General features: G+C 41.8%; 1 protein-coding gene across 12 annotated transcripts in view; it reads right to left on the reverse strand.

Annotated features, from left to right (window-relative positions):
• ATP2B2 (ATPase plasma membrane Ca2+ transporting 2) overlaps positions 1-25,096 on the reverse strand; it is a 313,761-nt gene that overhangs the window by 78,527 nt on the left and 210,138 nt on the right. For all 12 annotated transcript variants that reach the window (XM_054076383.1, XM_054076378.1, XM_054076388.1 and 9 more), the window contains one exon: positions 9,626-9,823. In XM_054076383.1, coding sequence (XP_053932358.1) covers positions 9,626-9,823 — 198 coding nt within the window. The remainder of the gene's footprint in view (positions 1-9,625; positions 9,824-25,096) is intronic.

Here is a 25,096-nt window from a genome sequence, read left to right on the forward strand (position 1 = left end):
TTGCCCTGACCCAGGTGCAGGACCTTACACTTGGCCTTGTTGAACCTCATGAAGTTCTCAAAGGCCCACTTCTCCAGTCTGTCCAGGTCCCTCTGGATGACATCCCGTCCTTCCGGTGTGGCAACTACACCACTCAGCTTGGTGTCATCTGAATACTTGCTGAGGGTGCACTCAATCTCGCTGTCAATATCATTGATAAAGATATTAAACAGCACCGGTCCCAGTACAAACCCCTGAGGGACACCACTTGTCATGGATCTCCATCTGGACTTGGAGCCATTGACCACTACTCTTTGAATACGACCATCCAACCAGTTTCTTATCCGCTGTACCATCCACCGATCAAACCTATATCTCCACAATTTAGAGAGAAGGATGTGGTGGGGAATCGTGTCAAAGGCTTTACAGAAGTCCAGACAGATCACATCCGTTGGTTTACCCGTGTCCACTGCCACAGTTACCCCATCATAGAAAGCCACTAAGTTGGTCAGACAGGATTTGCCCCTGGTGAAGCCATGCTGGCTGCCACTAAATCACCTCCCTGCCCTCCATGTGCTTTAGCATAGCTTCTAGGAGGATCGGTTCCATGACCTTCCCACGCACAGAGGTGAGGCTGACAGGTCGGTAGTTCTCAAGTAGGAAGTTAGGAATCGGGACATTTGTAACAAAGAAGCTTCAGAAAACACCATGACCACTAAATAAATTGTTCATGCAATCTTGAGTAATCTAGAAGTAAGGTTGTAGGCATTTTAGAATATGATAAAAACCAGGATAGCATATTCTGGAACAACCAATTCAATATTTTTTCATCAAAACACAAAACCAGTCACTTGCAAGTACTCTGAGACAAATGGGGTGGAGGTGTAGAATTCCAAATTCTGTGAATATTTGACACTGACAGCAGGGATTACAAGACAGGTCAGCTGTTCCCTTGAACTTCTGAGATATACAAGAGATTTAAAGATGGTTGCTAATTATTGTTGTTGTTTTCAGCATCTGTAACAAAAGTCTGAGAAGATTCCCAGTCCCTGTGCAGGGCTGGTTTGCTTCTGTACTGACCCAGCTCATGAGGCAGGCTGATAGTTAAGACTCAAACCAAAAAAAAGATTAAAATGAATGAAATTCAGATACTTTTTCACATTTTCTACAATACATTTTGCATTATGGAAAGGACTTAAAGAGATGTTGGATTTTCAGTGCACCAGAGATACTACTTGGTGACATTTTCAGTACGAAGTGTACACACATAGGCTGTGGAATTAATTTTAACGTTGGCTTCATAACTGGCAGGGCTGGCAAGAGACTTACAGTTGTTTGTGCTATGCACAGCTGTGATTTTATGAGATTTGTAGAATAACAATGCTGGCCTTACGAACTAGATTTTTATGCTGTCTACATTTATGTATTTTTAATGCAATTTATGTTATCGCATGTAAAATGCTTTTTTTTAAAAAAAAGGTTAAAACTGCCACAAAGAAGAGAGAATTAACTTTGTTCAGCTGACTCATCTCTGACATTTCTGATTCCTTCACTCATTAATCAAACATATTAAATGCATACTAATGAAATCCAGGGAGACCGATTTTTAGAGACAGGCAGACATACACAGCACTTCCCTGTGGAAACCTTTGTGTCCCGTGATCTCAAACTGGCCCTGCAAGACCCTCAGGATGTAGAAGTCTGTCAAAGCACTGACGTGCTTCATTGCCAACGTGAGTAGACTAAGTGAATTAAAATGCTATGGAAAACGTCTGATGAAATCCTGGATATGAGCTGTATGGGTAACAACAAGGTAAAATGGATAAATGCTGTGTTACAACAGATAGTTCATATTCAATTACGCTCAATTCATCTCACTAGGAAGCAAATGAGCTGAATTCCTCAGAGGACGGCTCAAGATTTTCATGTGGTTATTTATCTGAGGTTACTTTCAATTAAGTTTAATTAAATTTGGTTAAAGTTCCTCAATAATTAGTGCTTTTACTTTCTTTAACTTTTTGAAACAACTGCTTACCCCCCCGGGGTCACTTGAGCAAAGGGAGCACATGAGCATTCCTTGGTTAAATGAAATCCTGCTCCACACACGGGGCTCAGTTCCAATGGAGAGGTTACACAAATGATCAACGTTAATAAAGATGAGGAGAATGCAAACAGTATGTTTACATTTGGCAGGAACTGACTGTACCCTACTGCTGAATTTAATAGTGCCGAGTCCCATTTCCAAGAGCAGATGAGATGGTAGTGCTCCTGCAGAGCTAATCCCGCTCTTCGTTTCATATCCAATGTCTGCTTCCTGCCCAAATGACACCTGTGTGCCTCTCCCACGCCAATATCTGTTTGCGTACACAAGAATTTATTTCAAGATTTCCTCAGCAGGCATTTTATGTATTTATACAATTTAAGAAATCAGAAAAATGTAAGATTTCTAGAATCCCCAGAGAAAAACAGATCAATCTGCTAAGCCACTACACTTCTTCGGAAGAGGACATAAGGAGTTTATCTTCTGGAAATAGCTTAAAAAAGAAAAACGCTTCTGGGAGAGTGGGAAGAAAATTGTCAGGAATTGGTTACTGAAGGAGCGAGAAACTCCAAACATTGGTTTCTCAAAATACTAAAATGAATTTAGTTGTGTCACAACTAGTGGTAAAGGAGGTTTGTCAGGGGGCTGGAGCCAGACGATCTTTGAAGTCCCTTCCAACCCAAAGTGTTCTGTAATTGTGTGATGGTGACTGGAACCTGCTGACTCAGCACAGTAGATTGACGTTTGTGGTTGCGTCCCTCAGTGGAAGTGAAATTTCTCTCCATGCCAAGAAACACATAGAGGAGCAGAAGACAAATTCCACACGTGAACCTGAAGATAATAAACTGGTATAGAATTTTGACTGATTTGCAAATCTAGGCAACAGGGGGTAGGAACTACCCTCAGGTAAAACAAAACAACAGTAAAAAAAAAAAACCACAAAATCAATTTATGGAAAAAGTTAAATGCTCAATGAGAAACTCGAGCTGTTTACGCATGCAAATACAGAAAAACTAACAATACTGTTAACATGACCTTAGAGCTCTATTAGAAAGGTCGTATTTGTTATTCTTGCCTCTCTGGCCAACCCAGTACCGATGAGCTCTTGTATTTCCATGTCTGACTGTGCCCTGCTGTCCATTCAACCTGCACACGTCTACTGCTTCAGGGTCACATATACATGCACAAGGTCAACTAGTTATGCACAGACCACTTGTACCACGAGCACCAGTGAGTACTACCTCAACAGGGAGCTCAGCAGAGGAACAAGGAAAGCAACCGTCCCCACAGGATCTGGACTGTGGGGGACCCTTCTCTCAACTACACAGATACCCTTTTGGATTTACACATCCCACTTCAGTCACAGAATCACAGAATCACAAGGTTGGAAAGGACCCATTAGATCATCGAGTCCAACCATTCCTAACACTCCCTAAACCATGTCCCTAAGCACTTCATCCACCCGTTCCTTAAACACCTCCAGGGAAGGCGACTCGATCACCTCCCTGGGCAGCCTGTTCCAGTACCCAATGACTCTTACTGTGAAGAATTTTTTTCTGATATCCAACCTGAACCTCCCCTGACGGAGCTTCAGGTCATTCCCTCTAGTCCTGTCCCCTGTCACTTGGGAGAAGAGCCCAGCTCCCTCCTCTCCACAACCTCCTTTCAGGTAGTTGTAGAGAGTAATAAGGTCTCCCCTCAGCCTCCTCTTCTCCAGGCTAAACAACCCCAGCTCTCTCAGCCGCTCCTCATAAGACTTGTTCTCCAGCCCCCTCACCAGCTTCATTGCTCTTCTCTGGACACGCTCCAGAGCCTCAACATCCTTCTTGTGGTGAGGGGTCCAGAACTGAACACAGCATTCAAGGTGCGGTCTCACCAGTGCTGAGTACAGAGGGAGAATAACCTCCCTGGACCTGCTGGTGACCCCATTTCTGATACAAGCCAAGATGCTGTTGGCCTTCTTGGCCACCTGGGCACACTGCTGGCTCATGTTCAGTCGGCTGTCAACCAGCACCCCCAGGTCCTTCTCTTCCATGCAGCTCTCCAGCCATTCTTCCTCCAGTCTGTAGCGCTGCATAGGGTTGTTGTGCCCCAAGTGCAGGACCCGGCATTTGGCCTTGTTAAACCTCATCCCATTGGTCTCGGCCCAGCAGTCCAGCCTGTTCAGATCCCTTTGCAGATCCTCCCTACCCTCCAGCAGAGCGACACTTCCTCCCAGCTTAGTGTCATCTGCAAACTTGCTAAGGGTGCACTCGATGCCTTCATCCAGGTCATTGATAAAGACATTGAACAGAGCTGGACCCAGTACTGAGCCCTGAGGAACTCCACTTGTGACTGGCCTCCAGCTGGAGTTAACTCCATTGACCACCACTCTCTGGGCCCCACTGACCAAGCGCTGTATGTATGAATGATACATATGAATGATATGGGAACTCCTGAGTGGTGAACCTCAGATACGGTCTTTCTTGAGAGGACACTAAGCCATGAGAAGTCAGCAGGCACACCAGCCACAGCTCCGAGCAGCAGCAGCTCAGCCACACCACCAACAGCTCAATGTGAGTGCCCTGGCATGACCAAATTTCAGGGGACTGTGCCCTGTTTCTGTGTTTTTTCCTGTTCGTTAACTTGTTGCATATACGTAAGGAGAAGGCTGACCCAGCTGCACCTCAGCCAAGCAGTACTGGGCAATGTAAACCATTTAACTTTGAATCATAGATTCATCAGGTTGGAAGGGACCACTGGATCATCGAGTCCAACCATTCCTAACAATCCCTAAACCCATGCCCCTCAGCACCTCATCCACCCATCCCTTAAACACCTCCAGGGAAAGTGACTCAACCACTTCCCTGGGCAGCCTGTTCCAGTGCCCAATGACCCCTTCTGTGAAAATTTTTTTCCTGATGTCAAGCCTGAACCTGCCCTGGCGCAGCTTGAGGCCATTCCCTCTTGTCCTGTCCCCTGTCACTTGGGAGAAGAGCCCAGCTCCTTCCTCTCCACAACCTGCTTTCAGGTAGCTGTAGAGAGCAATAAGGTCTCCTCCCTCAGCCTCCTCCTCTCCAATAAGAGAAGAGACGGATTGCTTACAATACAGAGTTTTGCCTGGGGAATTTTAACAGGAACTACCTCAACCAAAAAGACATTTTGTTACTCCACCCCTCCAGCTCCTGCAAGCTGCAAGAACTGTACACCTGAAAACAGATATCATGCCCGCAGCTTCACAGTGAGCACTGGCATGGTAAAACTCCTTACCTCAGGCTATTTTTTTTCCCCACTTTGTAACCCACATAGGGAAGCAGAATTCAAGGAAGAACAGATAAAAGTTTTGTTACACTTCGGTAAACAAGATTGTCAGGTGTGTCATTAGTGGGTTTTGCAACCAGGTAGTAAGAGCCACAGGTGATATCAGGCCTGAAGACAGTAACAAGGTAGAGATGAAGGCATTAGCAGAAGACTAAAAATGCGTAACAGGTTCTATGAGGATATAAACAGAAGATGCATCAAACCTGGATAACACTGCTGTCTGCAGGGCAGACTGTATGAAGAGAGCTTCAGAAACGGACAGAAGAACTGCAAATTACAACGAAGTCATTCCTGCAAGAACTGACTGCTTCAGCAGAGATATAAGAGGAAAGAGGGGAAAAAAACCCAAAAACAAAGAAAAAACCCGCAAACAACACCCTTCTCCCCACAAAACAAATAAACCCAAACCATAACACTGCCCTTCTCAAGCCACACCGGGGAGAGGGGGTGTTCCTTCAGATCCACACCAATAGGGAGGCAGAGAAGTCTCAGTCCCTTGGTGGGTTTCTAACCAAGTCCAAGCTCTCTTTCCCAAAGCCTGTTTCATTCCCACACACAATGTGATGGTCTGAAACCACAGTCCAGGTACTTGATCTCTGGAAGCAGCTTTTCCTACTCTTTAAAAACTGGACAGTTGATACTTTACAAACTGTATACAAAAAATGATCTCACCAGGCACTGATGTACAAAGACAAGGATTTCTAATTTAATCCAAGACAAAGTAACAAAAAATAAAACGCAGCCAGGATCCCATATATTGATGGAACTCTCTTTACATACCATGGGCTCAGTTATCCCTGCCTGTAATTTACTAACCCAGGGCACAGGACAAGTTTGTTTTGAGAAACTAAGTCTTTGCCTGTGTTGCACCCCTGTGTCACTATTACAGTAGCAAACACTACAGTGCTATCTTCTTCCATTTAAAACACATTTGCTACAACACAGCAGCAGTTTGGGTCTCTTCTGAATGAGTGGAAGAATGGTTCTGTGTGGGTCAGTAAGGAGAGCAATAATTGCCACAGGGCTGGCAATAACTGACATGGAAGTTCTCAGATGCTCCTAATGGTCCATCAGACAGTAAAAGGGAATGCAAAGCAGATCATAAAACCAACTCCAGAAGAGCTTCTGAGAACAAAATTCTTTAAACTTTCACTCTTGATAAGAAATATGAAAATGCAGGAATTGAAGTGGCTTCTGGAGAAGCAATAAAAGCAAACTACACTATTATCTAGTCATTCATGTAGATCAGATTTTGTGAACGCAGCAGAAAATGAAGTCACATTTTCCAAGACTCCCCCGTATCTTAAATGAAGAACTGTAGGAGAACAAAACCTTAATGTACTATCAGCAATAGATAACTCCTTCTTCCAGTTAAGGTTGGCTGAGAAAGGTCACTACCGATACTTCAAAGTTGCAAAAATGTCAACTGTTTCCAGTAGTGCAAACTGAATGCAATTCCAAAGATAATAATTTCCTTACTTTTTAAAAGAGCATACCAAACTATTTGTTACAGATGTTTGGAAAAGCAATTAAGCTACAGTCAAAGGACTTGGCAATGGATCAACACTCATAGCTTAAAATGGGGAAATAATAGCCAATCCAGAGATACACATAAAAAATGAACTTTTGACTTTATAACTGCTTAATAGAGCAAAATGCACCAACATACAAATACATTAGATTATAACCCTAGGAAAGGTTCCTGAAGAAATTAATGCACTCTAATATTTTTTGGATGTGTGGATTTTATCATGTATTCCTCCTTTAAAAGCCTCAGGACAAAAATATTTTGCACTTAAGTGCACTGCAGAAACCTTTTAAACAACACAGCTTCAAAAACTAAAGCAGGTATCAAGCATCCAAAAAGAGTTACATCAACTCTAAAAATAAAGTTATCTGCAACTTTTTGTATTATATAATGAGGTCATCGGTACACAAAAGTTAGGAAATGTGAAAGGCAGTACAAATGTGTTAGATATAAAGCCAGTGTATATGCACACGGTGGTGCTTCCCTGACACTATGTCCTGAAGACTCTTCTTTTCACTTTATTATCCCTTATTGCTACTAAGAAAGGCTGCCATTTTCAGATGGTCACAATTTTTCAAGCCAGCCCTAAGCAAAGAGCAAACAAAATATCACAAGACAGTATTCACGTCAATCAGCAATGCAGAAAGAAACCAATCGACCAGTCTGAAACAGGCCATAAAACTTTACTTCATTACCCCTTTCTTATTGGAGCTTTGATGTAAGGCAGTATTTTTTAAAAAATGATAACTATCAAAACGTCCAGCATGAGAGAAGTCCCATTCTTCCCTCCACCCTGTGGGTCCCTCCCCAGCGCTGCTCAGGGAAGCAGCATCACCAGGGTTCCCGGCAGAGCTCTGCCACATCCAGCGCATTGGGAGGCAGCACAACCACTCCTCACGACTGGGCAGTGTCCACACAGCCTAACTGTAGGCAAAATCGCATATTTTGTTCCTTCATAAGAAGTTTCTTAACTTCACTAAATAATAATCTACATGTAATTTTATTTCAGAATTGGTTACTGAAGGTTACGCAAAACCATCAAATCAATTTCAAGCGTGACTACATCAAGGCAAAACCAAGCCTAATGTGTCAGTTTTTCAATGTTTATGATTTTTAAGAAGGAAATCTACCAATAAACCACAGATATCCTTGGCAGCATTTTAAAATGAAAGGGATTCTCCTGCATTTATACAGCTGCTCAGAGTAAGAATTCAGAAAAATTTAAGAGACCTTTACAATGTGTTCAAAGAGCTGGAGTAAAGGTATCTACTAACTTGATTTATTCTCCCCTGTGTCAAACACAGCCCAGCCTTCTGGGAAAGCAATTCAAAAAAACACAGAAAGAATAGGGACCAGTGAATAAAATACTGCGCTGTGGGAAAACACGGACACTTCCCAGGCTGTGCTGCTGAGGTTTTCAGACTGTCTCAGAATCTCAGACGTGTCAACTTCCCATGGGAAAAGAAACATCTTAAATGCAGTATCAAAGTAATAGGAAGAAATTTTTTTACGAACAACATCATCTGATGATATACCTCTCCTCTTCCTAAAGCAAAAAGCCATCCTATTTTTAAAATTTCTTTCCCACAAAATAAACTGAAAAATAAGTGTAGGGTGCAGAACTGTGCACAAGAAATACCTTTGCAGAACTAAATCCTAAATTTGCGAAGCATCATTCCTGGTTTACAATGCCCCAAGTCATTCTACTATGTCAGTTATATAAAGTTATAATAACAATAAATGACATCTTATTTGGTTAAAAACCAAATGTCTCCTTTCTCTTTTCCTGCCTAACCCAGACACTTGCTGAATCAGTAGTCATGCATTCAAAATTCCATGAGAAAGCAATGAAAGATTCCTGATTATACATAAAGGATTAAAGAACCATAACTGTGCTCCAGGAGCTGCGCAGAGCTACTGCTCCTTCTGCTTGTGAATGGAAAAGGAAGAAGGGAGAGTCTTCAAGGAAAGGAGCCAAAGGAGACTGCAGCAAATGTAAGCAGCATTTCAAGGCTATATTTAGAGGAAGACATTCTTCACCCGTTCACCAAGCTGATCACGTCATTTCACACAGCATGTTTAATCCAGCTTTATAAGTCTGTGAGAGAGCGGGGTTGGGGGGGTTGGGGGCGCGCAAGTCTGGATCCATTGCCAGAAATGGAAATCTTGCATTTCTGTAGAGGAACGAATATTTTAAGCATGTGAATTCAAGAGTACTTTCCAAAGAGGGGAAAAAGGGAGGGGAAGCGGGCAGGGTGTTTAAACTTCCTACAGCTCTCTCTAAGTAACATCACTTAGCCTCTAATTTAAGCCAGGCTCACTAGCTTTAGCTGTATAATTAAAAACACTAAAGTCAATGACTTTCACTGCTACAAACAGGTAAAGACCTGTCCACATTCATGCAGATAGGACAAATCTGTTATACATGCAACTACATATTTCTCCTTTAAAACATGGCAAACAGCCATCGAAGATGAATAAACAAACACTCAATAAAAACTAAAAGGCGAAAATGGAAACGAAAAATACTCCTGTTTTACAAGAACATTACGATCTTTCTTTAGTTCATTTAGCGCATGTCACGAGGTTCAGCTATTTGCATAAAGAAATGTCAAGCATACAAAAAACATGTCAGTACCAAACGTAAGGGTAATAGGAACAAACCATATGGAAACTCCCTGCTGGGGACCTTCCGGAGGGTGAGGATGACATTAATTTGAGATGTAGGACTAGTTTTACTGAAACTTACACAAATTACTTCCATAAAAAGTTTTTACCTTCATTCCCTTCTCCAGGCGGCTGATAAAATGAAAGCCCCAAAGATATGATGGCTGCAATTTCCAAGATTATAAGAGTCACATCCTGCAACGCTTCCCAGACTAGCTGTAAGAATGTTTTTGGCTTCTTTGGAGGTATAAAATTTTTTCCAAAAATAACCTTTCTTTTTTCTAGGTCTGCAGCAGTGCCAGCTAATCCTGTAAAAAAAAAAAACCAAAATAAATTAAAATTGCAGTGAAATAGAAAATATCTTATACCTGCACTTATATCTGCATTCCTATAAATTATTCCTCCAAGAACAACCACAAGCTGTACCAGCTATGCCATAGTAACAGATAGGTAGATAAAGCACTTAAATTTTGCTTTTGCAAGATGATCTGTCCTTATGTTTGAAGAGAATCCTTACAGACTCTGTTTAATACTAATTCCTGCCAGCTTTAATCATAAAAAAGTCTTTGAATTAGTAGGTTTACTTTAATAAGACCTACGTACATGTATACACGTAAGCAATCAGTTCTGAAAATAGATCATAAAGCACAAACAAATTTTATCTGGGATGAAGTTGGAGTAGCTGTTGGCAGTTGTTGGTAGCACCAGTTGAAGCAGCACATTTATCTTTGTTCTGACCTCAGGTCCATGACCTCCGACTATAAATCAATAAAACATGCCTTGCTCTACTTCAAAGCGACCTCTCTCACTGCATGAGTACTGCCACACAATCACTGGGATAAACTGCATCAAAAATCATTCTTAAGCAACAAATGACAGCCAAAGTCACAGGTCCTATGCACAAAGAAAGTAAAAAGTAAACGATATGGTTCCTTAAGTGGCTATAAAATTGCGTGTATTTTGCATGATCCTTCAACCTAAGAACATTTCAATTCAAGCATACGGTGCCAGAATATGTTGTTGCACTGAACAACCCACTTAGGTGCTTTTTGTCCTATTTTTAAATTATATTAATGTGTGCCTGTCTAGCATCTTTTTTGGAGGGGGAGAGTGGAGCGAAAAAAAAACCCAAGGCTTGCGTGTGTCAGGGTAGAATATCCCCATACACCACTCTCAGCACATGAAAACTGCATCAGACCAAGAAGTTACACAGACCTGCCAAATAATGTCTGATGTCATCTGGAACACTCCCAAAACTGTAGGTTTTAATGTGCACACCTATGCACCCATGGCACAATGGGAACACCAAAACTGAGCTGACCTGGGAGAGTGCAAGAGGGATCCCGCTGTCCTCATGCAGCACAGGGCAGGCTCTTGCCTCTCCAGAGCACAACCACCCCAGGGTACTTCAGGAATGGAAAGCCTATTAATAGCTCCTTCAAGATGTCAAGCAAAAGAAACCAGGATCCTGATGTGCTAACAGTACTCAGCTTTGTGTCTCCTACACTGAGGCCAGCGCACATACCAGCCCATCACCGCCTGGATGACAGCACCGGTCCCCAGTGCACATCCTCAGGGTGTGAGCGATGCATTTTTCACCGCATCAATCCTGCCACAGTACAGACAGGGACCTCGGCTCACCTTTCGCTCCAGGTACAGAATTACATACGCTGTGCAGCTTCTGGCACTTGGCTAACTCATCAAACTTTCATTTCACCTTCAGCTTCTCAGAAATACTATCCTTCTCTCCCAGATAAAGGTGTGCTGTAGTTATTACTGCCTCACTTCATTTAAATTTTCACTATCTAGAGCCTGGTGTCACTGTAACAGATGAGTTCCAGATACTATGCAGCGCATCTGTGTTACTCCCATGATTCAAACCATAACGTGTCAAACCTCTCTGCTCCTCCATAAGCTCCCGTCAGCTTCCCACATGGAGCAAATGCTGTCCCCGATGAAGTATGAATTATAGGCTCCGAGCCGTCTGGGCAGTTGCCCTTTTGTGAACCCATGCCAATCACAGCAGTGAGGACAACGCAGGTGAGTGATTAGGGGAGTCAGTCACCACTGACGGACCTGACTCAGGGACAAGCCTTCAGTGGAGACCAAACAAGCACAGTTTGATTTGCTTTCAGAGGGCTGCAAGCCCTTCAATACACAGGAGGATTTTTACTAAAGATGGTAAGCACTATTTGCACTAAGCCCCCAAACACAACCTACTCCAAACACAGCAGGAATTTCATGCATAAATGGGAAAGTACATGGCCAGCACCGAGAGCGGCAGCAGGTTTTGGCAGAAATGTTTATGTGACGCATCTAACAGCAGTAACAGAAGTCTAACAAAGAAAACTCTCAAAAGCACGTTAGGAAGTGGAAGGGAGAGATGTCTGAAGAATGCCTATATGCCCAAACAGCACAGCAGCGCGCAGCGGTGGGCCAGCTCCAGTGGGCGAGGTGGTGACCAGGCACTCAGCAGCAGTAAAGGGGTGGCTGGAACAGCACAGGAATAGCCACGGTGTTTTTCAACAAACCTGATGAGATTTACCCACCCATGATGAATTAATGACTTGGACATCATGCTGCGTGCTTTACTGTCAGGAGGCCATAAGAAGTAACCATGTCCTGCCCTCTGTCACTGACCCTAATGCACATCTACACACACCTACACACTGAGAAACCTCCAAAGCAAAAGAGAAACACTGGAACTCACAGAGCTGCTTCTTCTCCAAGACAAAAACTGTTCATTGAGACACCATGGAAATTCAGACACCATAAGGTTGAGGACTAGACTGAGTTTAAAGCATCTACGGTCACCATTATCTTCAAAACTGTAGTCTAGGCAATCTACACTGGAATTTAGACAAACTTTATTTAATTGTACTCTTTCATTTTTCATAATAAATATTATCCATCTGTAAGACCTCCTAAATAGACAAGGGTAAATCAAGTGCGTGACCTTATTCTTTTCTGTAAGTCTAGGTCTTGGTGAAATCACTCATCAAGTCAGTCTCACATGAAAAAAAAAGAGCATATTCGTATTTAGTTATGAAATGTATTTTCTTGTAAGTCATTTAGAAATACTGGAAAGCGAAGTTCAAACCAAAAAGTTTCCTTCTCCTCATATCTGGCCATCACTCAAAAAAACCCAAACAAAACATGAACAAAAAAACATTGAGCAAAATTTGGTGATTTTTTTCCTCCCACTGAATGCCAGAAGCTACCCAGCTCCTGTACTGAGAAAGAAACCTACAGACCAAGGGATGCAATCACACCACAACAGCCCAAAGCAGTCCTGTAGAGGTAAGGTTGGAAAGAGACAATAAAATCCACAGGGAATCTATACAGAGAGATACGACTATGGGAAATGGGACTGAGAATCTGAGGGAATGCCAGGTGTTTATTCTGCTAACGCTTCCCTAAATTCTCCACAGCACTGCCAGCAGCAGGCCCAAGGGAGGCACCTCTTGCTCTTGCCAAAGAACCCGCTTTATTAGGCAGCGCTGTGCTGAACGGTCCTGAGGGTGTTCTGGCCAAGCCTGGCCCCATTCCTGGAAGGGGACACGAGCCTGCTTGCACTGTCGGGCACGCCGGCAGGTGTGCGGGATGCCACTCCCAGGCCAGCACGCACCAACAGGCACTGCAGACGGCAGAAACAGCAACTAGTCCAGCACAAGTGGGAACAGACATCTGCCCTCACCAGCACTTACAACCAGGAGACGGCTCTCCCACTGCTGGGGGGTTATAGGCACTTACTGACTTCAACACTGCTCTGGAATATTTTTTTTATTTCTCACTTGCCCCTTAAGGAGTCACTGTAAAGGAACGTAACTGGAAATATCATTTCTGCATGAAGATATATATCATCCAAGGAAGTGAAAAAAAACAGTGGGGACTACAAACCAGTTTCAACACGACTTCCGTTTTCCCTTGTCACCAGCAAAAGCAGCAGCCTTCTGTCTTGTGTTCTGCATGACCATAAACCACAGACTGGCTGGCTTTATGCTGATTTGTCCACACAAGTATGCACGTTTTCATTTTTTAAAGAGCTTTTCTATGTCTAAGCTGTGAAATACTTCTCTGCTTGACCCATGTGTTTTAGAATGATTATGCGGATTTGGCTTAAATTTATATACAAATACTATACACGGGGTGAGGAAATACTGTGAAAATCTATTACTGACACTTCCAGTACTTGAATAATTTCTTAAGGTTTTCCATTTCTAAAAATTTTCCTGAAAATTTGTTTGAAATTTGCAACAAAATGAAAGTGATCAAGTAGAAAACATTTTCCACAATGCAGAGTGCAGTATGTTAAAAGCATTTCTGATTTCATCTGGAATTCTTGCTTTTTGGGAGGGAGAAAAAAAATTAAATAAAATGGAAAAACATCATTTTCTCTGCTCCTTATCTACAGCTGTCAGTTACTGCATGCTGAATCTAAAACCATCGCTTCAATTAATGCATCCTTGGAAACTATTTCTCTGACAGTCATCTCCACTGCAGCCAAACAGAGCATGACAAACAGAATGATTTTGATGTGGCAAAAATAGCAAAAGCACCTCACAACTAAAGCAACAATTAAAAATCCATGAAACTTTTAACAGACTGCTTCACATCACATTATGAGAAGAAGAAAGTAGAATATACATCTGCACTTATTGCGCAAATAAACCATTTGTTACTCACTAGCTTCCTTCTGTACATTTCGTGATACATCTAGAAAAGTAGATAACAATTTCAAATAGCAAATGCTATAAACAATGTAATTTAAAAATCACAGAATAGGTAACTGCAACCGCAAAAGACTGTGCAGTGAGGGAAGTGCAGGCTTCACAGCAATGCTGAACTGCTCCTGACATTAACACCGTGAGGGAAACCAGCTGGTTTGGTTAGTGAGCTCCAGTGACAATGAGACTGGACGGGCATGAGCTGTTCCTATGAGAACGCAGACCTGTCTCTGATGAGCTCCTTCCAGCCCAGTCTCAAGCTTTCCTCTCAAGAGATGAGCACTCCTAGCATCAGATTACCTAGGTCTTCACAGAAACCAAAAAGTAAACCACCCCAGAATACTACCTCCACAATTACTCCACTTTCTTTACCTTGTCTCCCCAGTTCCATTTATTCACATTTAACCATGAAACAACCCCTGCCACGCAGCACTTCAGGACAATCTGCCCAGGCCCACCAGCTCCCGCAGCTCTTGCACAGCCTCACAACTTCAGAGCGGGAACTGGAACCATTAGCCCTGTTACTGCTGCTGTAACACAGAACATTCCAACCCACACCCACACTCAATACTTTCAGTAGGATTTTACTTGCTGGCTTTGGAAGCAAATTTCCACACACTATTTTGGTTTTCTCTCTTGAAAAAGCTAGAAATGATAGCGGGTTGTTTGGTTTTATTTCTTCTTCTACTTCAATGTAAGAACTATTATCTATCTAGTGACTTCCACAGCTGAAAACGTCACATTTTCCATTCCAATGAATAGCCAGTAACTAATAGATCTGCCTTGGGAAACTGTCCCTACCTAAGAAACTGGGGAAGGCTAGGAGGCATGCACAGTAAACTGGGATTACTGTTGTGGTTTTGATCAAATCCTGAAAAAGGTGTATTTTGTCTCTTTTGTACAATGATGTCATCAAGCACACTATGATATAACCCAACATCAGCCTTCATTAGGTCATAAAGTCTTTGCAACACTTGTTTAACTTAAAGCGTTAAGTAAAACAAACAACTGCTTTTGTACCAGGTATGCCACAAAAACAGAGGCTGCATTGAATCCTTTTCCTGACAGAGGATGATGTTTTTCAAACTAAAACACACCCTGAAGATGTGAAACAAAGTGAGGCTATTCACACAGCTAGAATGGATGCCTCTGTGACCTCCCAGTTCTATTACGCATGTTGCCAGAAAATTTTTTTGATGCAGTACATTTAAAGCCTGTTTGGGTCATATTGAAATGAAATCAGTAGAGAGCATCCAGCGCATCAGGAGAAGAGCATTTAATGAGAGCGTTTACTAGTTTCAGCAAGCTGAATTTGAACTTCACTAGTGAATGCACTTCAACAAATAATTATTTCCTTCTAATCTCAAAACAACAAAGCTGTCTGCAAAGTGTAATGAATCTCATTACCTGCTTTCACTAATACCGCTTGCTCACTTTTGCTTACATAAATTTTAAGAAATTAGTCCAAAAAAGTAAAAGACTTTAGAATTACAAATCACCCAGCACATGTCCTGCAAGCCTTACGCTGTGGTGCTGCTGTAGCCCAAGGAAGCCACTGAGCTGGAGGCCATGCTACAATTTCATAACGATCTAATGGCTGGACTTGCATGCAGCACACAACCAATATCCAGGCAACACACGAGACTTTAAATATTAAAGGCAAGGTACACATCCTAACAGATTAGAAATATTTTGCTTGCCTAAACAGACAAGAAAAAGCTTTCTGCAAAGGCTGGTAACAAAGCCTCAAGGAGAGCTGAAGGTCCAATACGAAGAAAGAAGAGGTAGGGTTTCTTTATAATAAATGTATTGCTGTTGGTGTGGCTACGCCTGTCGAGAGGGAAGATAACCATCCCACCAGAGATCGTTTCTTCACCTCCTATTCCACTTAATAATTGTTACACCATTTACATTTATCTCATCTTGTGTACCGTAGGCTCCTGGAGGTGTTTTTCTTCCTTCTTGATGTAGTATTGAGTACAATAAAGTCATTACAGATTCAGGGCAGCAATAATAATAAATACTAATAATTAGTAAACATCTCCATCATCCAGCTTCCACTATTACTAGCCAGATAATAAAGAAGTCATCAGAATTTCCCTGTTAAATTATACAAGCAGCAGTACATTACCAAGGCAAATCTTCACCTAGCACTAAGCGATAGTGAACCTAAAACTCATGGAAGGTTTCTACTACAGCTAAGCCAACCAACCTCAAGCCAGTGGGGTACCCCACACACGCTGAGTACTTCAGATTTGTTCAGCACTGTGTATCCTCAGCAGCTGACCGGTAATGGGGCTTTTTGGAAGAGAGGGACAGAGAACAGGGAAACATAATGGTTTCTTTCCCTCCTCCCCCTTCCTCCAGAAAAATATAGGCATGTAATTGAAAAAAGTAATCAAAGCCTTGAGAGAAAGTTTCTTCAAATATCTGTTTTGGTCATTTAAACCAAGCTAGGATTTCATTCCCACAGAAGGCAACATTGTGATTTACAGCTGACTGTACAAATGCCCTCTGCACAGGGTTATGTATTACCCACCAAGTTCTGATTTGCTACTGAAACAAAGGCCCAAGGAATAAAGCTTGTGCAAATGGGGAAGCGTGGCCTGAGAGAGGAAGGCATTATGCAGCTGAAGACACATTGGACAGACTTCTAAGTCAGTACAGCATGAGGCACATATGCAGGATCCTGGAAGTCCCATGCATCTCTCATTTTATACGAAGGATCCTTACTATTATTACATGTCACTGCAATTGTCACCATTTCTTTTAGCTCATTTATTTGATGAGACCTATCGGAAAGGTTAAAAGTAACACAGCATAACAACATTAGCTCTCGTAACAACTCCAGCATGGAAAAGGGAGTTTTTGCTAGATGTGGCCCGGAATGTATATGTTAAGGTAGGTAATTCCTCACATGGATGTCTTAAACCTGTACATTAAAATAAAAAACAAAAGAACAAATCTTTCCTTCTGAAGCAAGAGACACATTTTTGTGATGTCTATAATGGAGTCAAAAGAGTCTGCTCCCACAGGATGACTTTTTCCCACCCTCACTTAAGAAAAAACAACAAACAAACCAGATATCAATGAGTCGCATTTTTCTGAGCTGTTAATTCCAAGTGCTGCTACTTGATAACTCTTCTTAATTTCACTGCTATCTTTGTCAGTGTCACCTGCTTTTGCTGTAAGTAATGTCAGCCTGTCAGCCACACAGCAACAGTACTCACTTTGTGCTACTACGCTTTTGCAAGAGGCAGAGCTTTCGCTATGGTGTGTCTTATGCTGCTGTGTATTAAGGAGAGCGTTCAAGGTATCTCAGAAAAAGTGAGAACACCGAAGAAAACAAAGTGCTATGACCATTACCCAAGCAACATGAAATGCCACTGCCACTCCTACAAGTGACAGCGATGTCACTCAAAACAACAGTGCCCAACCCATGAGGAGGCAGTAGGATAATAACATGCTTTTTGAGCACCCAATGGATTATGCCCCACTGCTCAGTATCATTAAAATAATCAGACCTTTGAAACCTCTCACTGGTGTGTGCTCACTGCGCCCTGCGTAACACTGCCGCACTCATCATTACCTGTTTGCTCCACTCTCTCCATAAACAAGTGATGTCCACCCTTTACACCACCATCTGCCTTTCCATAGACTTAAGTCCTGCACAGACTTGGAAGAACAACAGAAGTGAAAGATGCTGTAAGACTTCACGCAAAGGTACGTGCACAAGATCAGTTACACCTCATATCTGAACACAGAAAGATAGTCGAAGTCCCTGGGCTCTGATAATTTAGCAAGTCAAACAAGCTCCTTACTGCCCCATTTTCTAGACAAGCTGAGACAAGATGGCATAGAAAGTCTCAAGACTTTCCAGTCTTCTGATAATGAGTTAATTCAGTCAAAAAAAAGCCACCTACATGTAAAAGAGCAGTGGAGTAGAGCAGGGCACTCACCCTCAGGGGCAGCGTTTTAGCTGGGGTGATGGTGCTATTGGAACAGATGTAACACAATTCCTCCAAAGACCTCTTAGCCTTATACAAAGGTAATAAAATCAGGATAATACCAAGAGATGCCTTTTTAATATTGTGAAAAGTGATGTTTTATTGATTACTATTTTATTTTTGAATTATTAGAAGATATAAACTGTTACCAAAGCAAACCCAAGATGTGCTGTGGGATACAGCATTATTTAATTCTTATACTCACAGGCAGCAGAACTCCATTAAGGACACAACACCCACAGACACCTTCAGCACACTAAATTCAGCACACTAAAAAGCCTAAAAGAATAGACTCCCTCTTATATGAAGCATATGTTGTCAATCACCTTGATTAGCCTTCAACATAACTCAGCTAATGTGAACGCAATAATCACTACTGAAGCTCTCCAGACTCTTCTTCAGTTTTTGTTTTGGTGTAGAAAAGATGGAGTTACAGCAATCCAAAAGGCCAGTGAAAACTGCTCAACTATAAAGAAGCTCTATTCAAGGTGACAAAAGTGGGAAAGGATTTGTATTCAATTTTCCTTCTTATTCGGTCACAATATCCACGTATTCCTTACGTTAGGAATGACTTCTTCCATCGTTTCAATTTTGTTCTCCAGCCTGAGAAGTTGAAAATTTTGTGCATCTTTTGACAAGTGTACATTCTAAAGAACGGAATAAGGCAGGTTCTGCATCAACACTTTGGCAGAAGTGTGCTCACGTTACAAATACTTCTGAAGTGATGTTAGGCACGCTAGCAGAAATTATAATATTATATTTTATCATAACAGAAGCCCCAAATTCATATTAACAACCATCCTTGGGCACCTTCAGTGACTAAACAAAAATCATATTTTCTTAATGCCCCAAATATGACTCCTACAGTTATTAATTAATCTTCATTATACAAGTGGAAGCTCAAATTTTTACTTAAAATGAGATCTCAAATTTAAAGTTATTTAATCGATTAATGGCTTTAACTGGTTTCCTTGCACAGCAGTTATCTATGTATATATTGTGCTAGCCACTTCGTTTTACTTCCAGTTTATGAATTCATTGCTTTGCCTAATCCAGCTCAACTGGGAAGAGGCATTCTTAATCCAAAATAAGAAAATCCATACAAAGAGTTAAGCCATCGTGGTTAATCAGGAATAGATGTTCCAGAATAAATCCACAGGCTGAGAATAGGTAAATCCTTTAGGCTGTGTTTGATTTAGACTACTTTCACCTCAGCTTCTCCAAACCGCTGCTGGAGGCACGTACTCCTCATCCCACAACTATGGCAACACAGATACCTGAAGGTGAAGCAACACACAGGGCAACAAGACAACACAGTCATTTACTTTGTCAAATTAGAAACAAATTCTTGCAAGTAAAGACAATAAAAAAGACCAAGAAGCAAAAAGAGATTAAAGAAAAGCAACTAAACCAAATGTTCTCGTTATATGAAAATGGAGTGTTATTTTTCTTGTGTGGTCCCTGCCTCGCACAAAATGTTTTGGGGAGAATTAGTGGAAATTCATGGTAAGGTCAGCGTCCAAACTCTTATGCAAATTGCTGCTAGCCAACTGCTACAGAGATACTGTGAAATGGAAGCCTTCCCACATCCTTTGCAATGGTTGCTGAACACAGCTCAGGTTTCCAAGTTCACAGAATAGAAGGCATTGGAATAAGTCTTTCTTAAATAGCACAAAAGAGATTCCTTTCCTAGGGAAAAATGTTTTCGGAAATTGGCAAATTCTCTTAAACCCCAGAATGTTTCAGAAACGCAGACTAGGATTCAAAAGCATGTTGTCGTCTGTACAGCCCTTTTGCTTATAGCTGCAATGCAGCATTCTCTTCAGGACTGCTGATTGCACTTAAAGGATAAAATGACCCAACTGCCTACTCTGTTCCATCATTATTCATTAACAAAGAGACCAGGCAGGATGAAAAAAAGGTTCATTAATACATCCCTTAAGCATGACGCACATTAACATTGACAAGAGCCAAAGACAAGAAAATCAGACACACTCTGAACGTGCGCTTTAGCAATATTTAGAGAATGTGATCCGTTTCAATGGCACTGACAATGTACTATTATGTTATGAAATGATTTTGATGAACACAGGAGGTGTAAACACCTTGAAATAACAGATCTAAGGATGCAGTCATTCCTTTCAGGCAGACATCTCAGGAACGCATTTGTTTTCTACAGGTTATGTAAATGATAAGCAGAGATGAACTGAAATATTCAGGATGCTGCAAGGCAGACTTTGGGCATGAGTTGCCCTGATTCTGCTATCCCTTCGGTTAAACATATTTATACTTCCCCTGTCTCCCTACATGCCTTCTATGCTCTTTCTGAAGATCATCCTAACAGTCTTTCCCTCTGTATCCTTTCCCACATTCCTTATTTTGCCCTTTATTTTATCTCAAAGAAACCAATGCCACTGCTAAGTATCAGAGAGCACTTCCTTCTTTCCCTCCAAATCTCTGCTGCTCCTCATTTCCTCACTCTCTTCCTGGAACTTCTCAGTCACTATAGGGAAACTTGCTATCCTGGGAGGTTATTTAACATTTCACTCCTGATTGGTGGAAGACTTGTTCAGTTGCCTGCTTGCTTTTTTAAGAGCACAAAGTAAATGCACTCTGGCGAGATCAGTATGTAGTAACATCCATATATTGTCAGTCCTGATGTCTTCAAAGATGGCCATAGAATACTACGTACTTTGCAGGCTTCCAAACGACAGAGAAGAAAAGCCCTTTAAGAAAAAAAGCCAAACCACTGCTCCTGTTGCAAGACTTGGAAAATCTTAAGAAAAATACTGTATTTGTTTAATGATTATGAAAAAAAAAAGCAGCCAACAAAAAAACTTCACAAGGAATTACACAAGTACCAATGCCACTTTCCATTTATGTGCCCTCAAGAGCTTTTTTGAAAAAAAGAACAATTCCTCTTATTACGAAAACAGGGCTTCACAACATAAAAAGACTCTAACAGCATTAATCTTTTAACTTCCTGAGCTTTGTTTCTGTCACAGCCTTTATTTGCAATTAAGCTCGGTGCATATGAAGTTCCGTGCCTGCCAGCCCTCAAGAGGACTGATACGGCCCCCGACGGGTAATCCAAGCTCCTTTTACACTGACCTACCAAATTCTGACCTATCCGACCTGGCTGGTCAAAGTGAGAAGGTATTACAATTTCATTCAGATCTCACTATCTAAGCAATTCATTCAACAAGGGTACAATTATGTTTGATCCTCTCACCGTTCCCCTACTCCTGGACGGGACTGATTTGCCATGAAACGGTAACCCTGAGTCAGGCTAAATTTGATCATAGTGACCCGAGATGAAAGGTTCTGGATCTTGAAAATGATCTTAAATTCATACAGTTTGCTCATTTGTTACAGTTCCAATGCTATAAAACCATGGGATCCTCATCTATGGATAAGTATCTACAGTGTACGGGCATTCAGGATGATGCACATGAAGACCATCATTTGCACTGATGAAAACAGCATGAAAACGCTTCACAGGGCTTCCACATCCTCTCATGCTCACCTGTATCAAAACACTAGATCTGTAAAACATGAAATGCTTCCTCTGCCAATGGCTGAAGAAGACAGGTGATACCACTAACTGACGCAAAACCATCAATCCAGTCCCCTAATATGTTTTTATCTTATCAATACAAAATTATTTAATAACAATGTTCCATAACAACCAAATACAGCAACTACTGCAATCAACATCTAACCAGAACCAACACAGACCAACTTTCTCAAAAAATGATGCCTTGAAAGTGTATTTATTTGGTTCATGAGTTCCCTCACTAGAAAGGACTTTGCTCTGCCTAGATGCAGCATTAGGCCTCCGACTTGCCCATAACATAGCTCACACCAATAGCACCAAAGTCTTCTAACCTTAATCACATAACGAACGATGGTTAAGCCCCAGGACCTCTGGAGTCAGCTGTACAAGCCCCAGCAGGATTCTGTACATGCGCACACAGGCAGGTAACCAGCACTGACACCCACAGTGCCCCAGCTTAGCAGTTAACCATCAAAGAAACCGATCTGGCTACATGCTGTCAACACCTACTTCTGACTGCAGTGAAGATGCAGATTTTTCTAGGACTGCTCTACTATATAAACACTTCATTTACAGCTTGATCCTGCTCTGAGGTCAGCAGCAGTTTTGCTGCAGGGGTGAGTAGACGGTTCAGAACCCAAGCGCGTTGCTCAGGAACTAATGCCAGGGTGCTGCTGCAGTGCGCCCTCCTTGACCCTAGAGACCCTTCCTCTCCACAGCGCAGTGCCCTGCCCTAGCCAAGACCCACACGCCACAGAAACCAGAAGCAACTGCCAAGCTGTAAATCTTATTTTAAATATCCTGCAATGTTAAAATAAGTATCAATGCCAGGCTGAGGCAGTTATTAAAGCTCCATGACAGCTCCCACCTTGGAAGTTCTTTTTCCTTATAACATATCTGTAAGATCTTTCCTCTGCTGTGGCACTCCACATTGGGTTTGGCTCTCCCCCTGCCCCTGAATTCAGGCTGCATCTGCTCTGTTTTACGTAACGCTGCTTTGTGCAACATCACAGGAAAAACCACCAAATTTCAACAGGAAACTGCATCTAAAGATTTTGCTTTTGTTGATTTTCAGAAGAGTAGCTTCACTACCAAGTCCTCAGCTTCTTACAGTCAAATTTCTCGAGGCTGAAAACTCTTTGAACTGGTCCTGAAACCCGATTTTATCGAGCTGCTGCTCCAGCACCCTTGGCTTGTCCTTGAAGCGGCTTTCTGCAGCCATGACTCACTGCTACAGTGCGCATTCTGCTGTCAGAAAACCGAGCTGAGTGACAGGGAGCTAATCACAGAGGGACGTCTCTGTGTGAGGGGACAACAGGGAGATTCCTGGGGCAGGAGGAAGGCAGGCCAAGCAATCACATCAGTGTTCTTGCCGTTTCGAAACAAAGAAAGGTGGTATCTACAATGCAATTTTCCTGGCTTCAAATGCACCTTCTCAATCCACAATGCATTTATGTGTACATAAATGTAGACATTTATGTGTCTTTTAATACTGTATTTCCAGAAACTTTGGGCGATAATTTTCCTGGTGGTATAAAATAGCAGACTGGGTGTTCTTGTGCTACGGAGGACTCTAAGAATTTGTTTGAACGGTAAAACTCTGTCTGAAATTTTCCTTCAGGTAGGTTAAACAAGATGTCTGAAAGCTGTAATCCCAGGAATGATGACACAGGATGCTTTCAGGAACATATTTGCTTACCTGAAAACTATGCATGGTCATTAGGCTGTTTCCCAATAAACAATAATAATTTGTGATATGTGTGATACCATGCAAGCTTCTCCTGTTGTCTCCCCCTCCTCTGTCCCACCCAGTGTTTACAAATTACAACCACACATTTTAGTCCACTCTCTGGCACACTGGGGATTTGAATTATGATTGAAGACAAGCAAAACACAAACATATTGATCAATAAAGCAATTTACATCTCAATTTGGCATATCATGTGCTACATACAAATCATTATAGATATCGGAATACATTAATTTTCCCTGAAGAGCACATGGCAGTAGTGGTACAAAAGCCAAGTGTGATACACCTCTTTTCCCCTGCCCCCTCTAAGGTCAGCTCCTGAGCCAGACAGGCATTTTTCCAGATCTATTTCCTAGCACAGTTACACAAACAGCAGGGCTGATGCTGAAAACCAGCAGCAACAAATAGCTGGGAGCTAGAGAGGGTCCCAACAGTCACAGCTTAAAGGATCTGAACTGCTGAACGATACTGCTAGCATCAGCATAAATGTCTTCAAACAGTACAAGTTGACAAGCTCTGACCTCACATACTATCAGTGCTAGAAAATCACTGAAATTAGAAGTATTAACATGTAGCACTACAGAGGCAACCACGGGTTTACACGTTAGTGGCCTGTACAAAAGCCAGTGATGGTCAAAAGGTCTTGTTTATCCTCACAGCAAGAGTTGTTCATCCTCACAGCAAATGCAGCCACACACTTTTTGCTTTTACAGTTCTAATGTTTGCATAACATAATCAAGTTATTAACAGCAGAACACTTCTTGATCCTCACACACATATGTATTTTCAAATGTGTGGGTTTTCACAAATCTCAGTAAGTTTTATTTGTGCAGAAAAAAACTAATCTACATGGATTACTTGAAGTTTGCAAAACAGATGTTACAACATAGATGGAAAGTGTTTATTCTTGCTTAACTCACAGATATCTGTCACATAATTATCCCTTTACGCATACAGAGACAGAGTATACACAAATGCAGGAAGATGTCAAAGATACCACAGCAATGGTGCAAAGGAAAGTGAAAACTATAAATGCAAACACTGAATAATAACACAAAACACAAAGCTGAGATGAGTAGCTACGGTTTAAACTCCAAAGTTGGGCAGGGACAGACACCCACCTAACCGCATTTAACTTTGTTTTCCTTTTTAAAATATACTTACACAAGAAGATAAGGTATCTTTACAACAAAGGAACAGTCTCTGGTGGAAATCACTCCAGAGAACCAAAGGGTCCCATGTGGCTTATGCTGGTGGAAATCAGCTTTGTCCAAGCACACAGCTGCTACGGTCACGGGCCACAAAGGGGCTGAAGGCACACATCTAGCGGAGTCTATTCAGAAGTAGTGGACTCATATGAGAAGGACATACCCAGGTGATTTGTAAAGCTTCCATTTCTAACATGCAACATGAAATGAGTGAAGATACTGTTTCCAGGGACATGCTGGATTCAGCTTGGCACTTCTTTTGTGGAGGGTTTGTTAGACAGAAAAGATATAACTGCTTCTGAAACTTGCAGAAAATGGAATGTAGTCTACCTT

This window comes from Cuculus canorus, chromosome 11, assembly GCF_017976375.1.
Source record: "Cuculus canorus isolate bCucCan1 chromosome 11, bCucCan1.pri, whole genome shotgun sequence".
Classification (NCBI taxonomy): domain Eukaryota; kingdom Metazoa; phylum Chordata; class Aves; order Cuculiformes; family Cuculidae; genus Cuculus; species Cuculus canorus.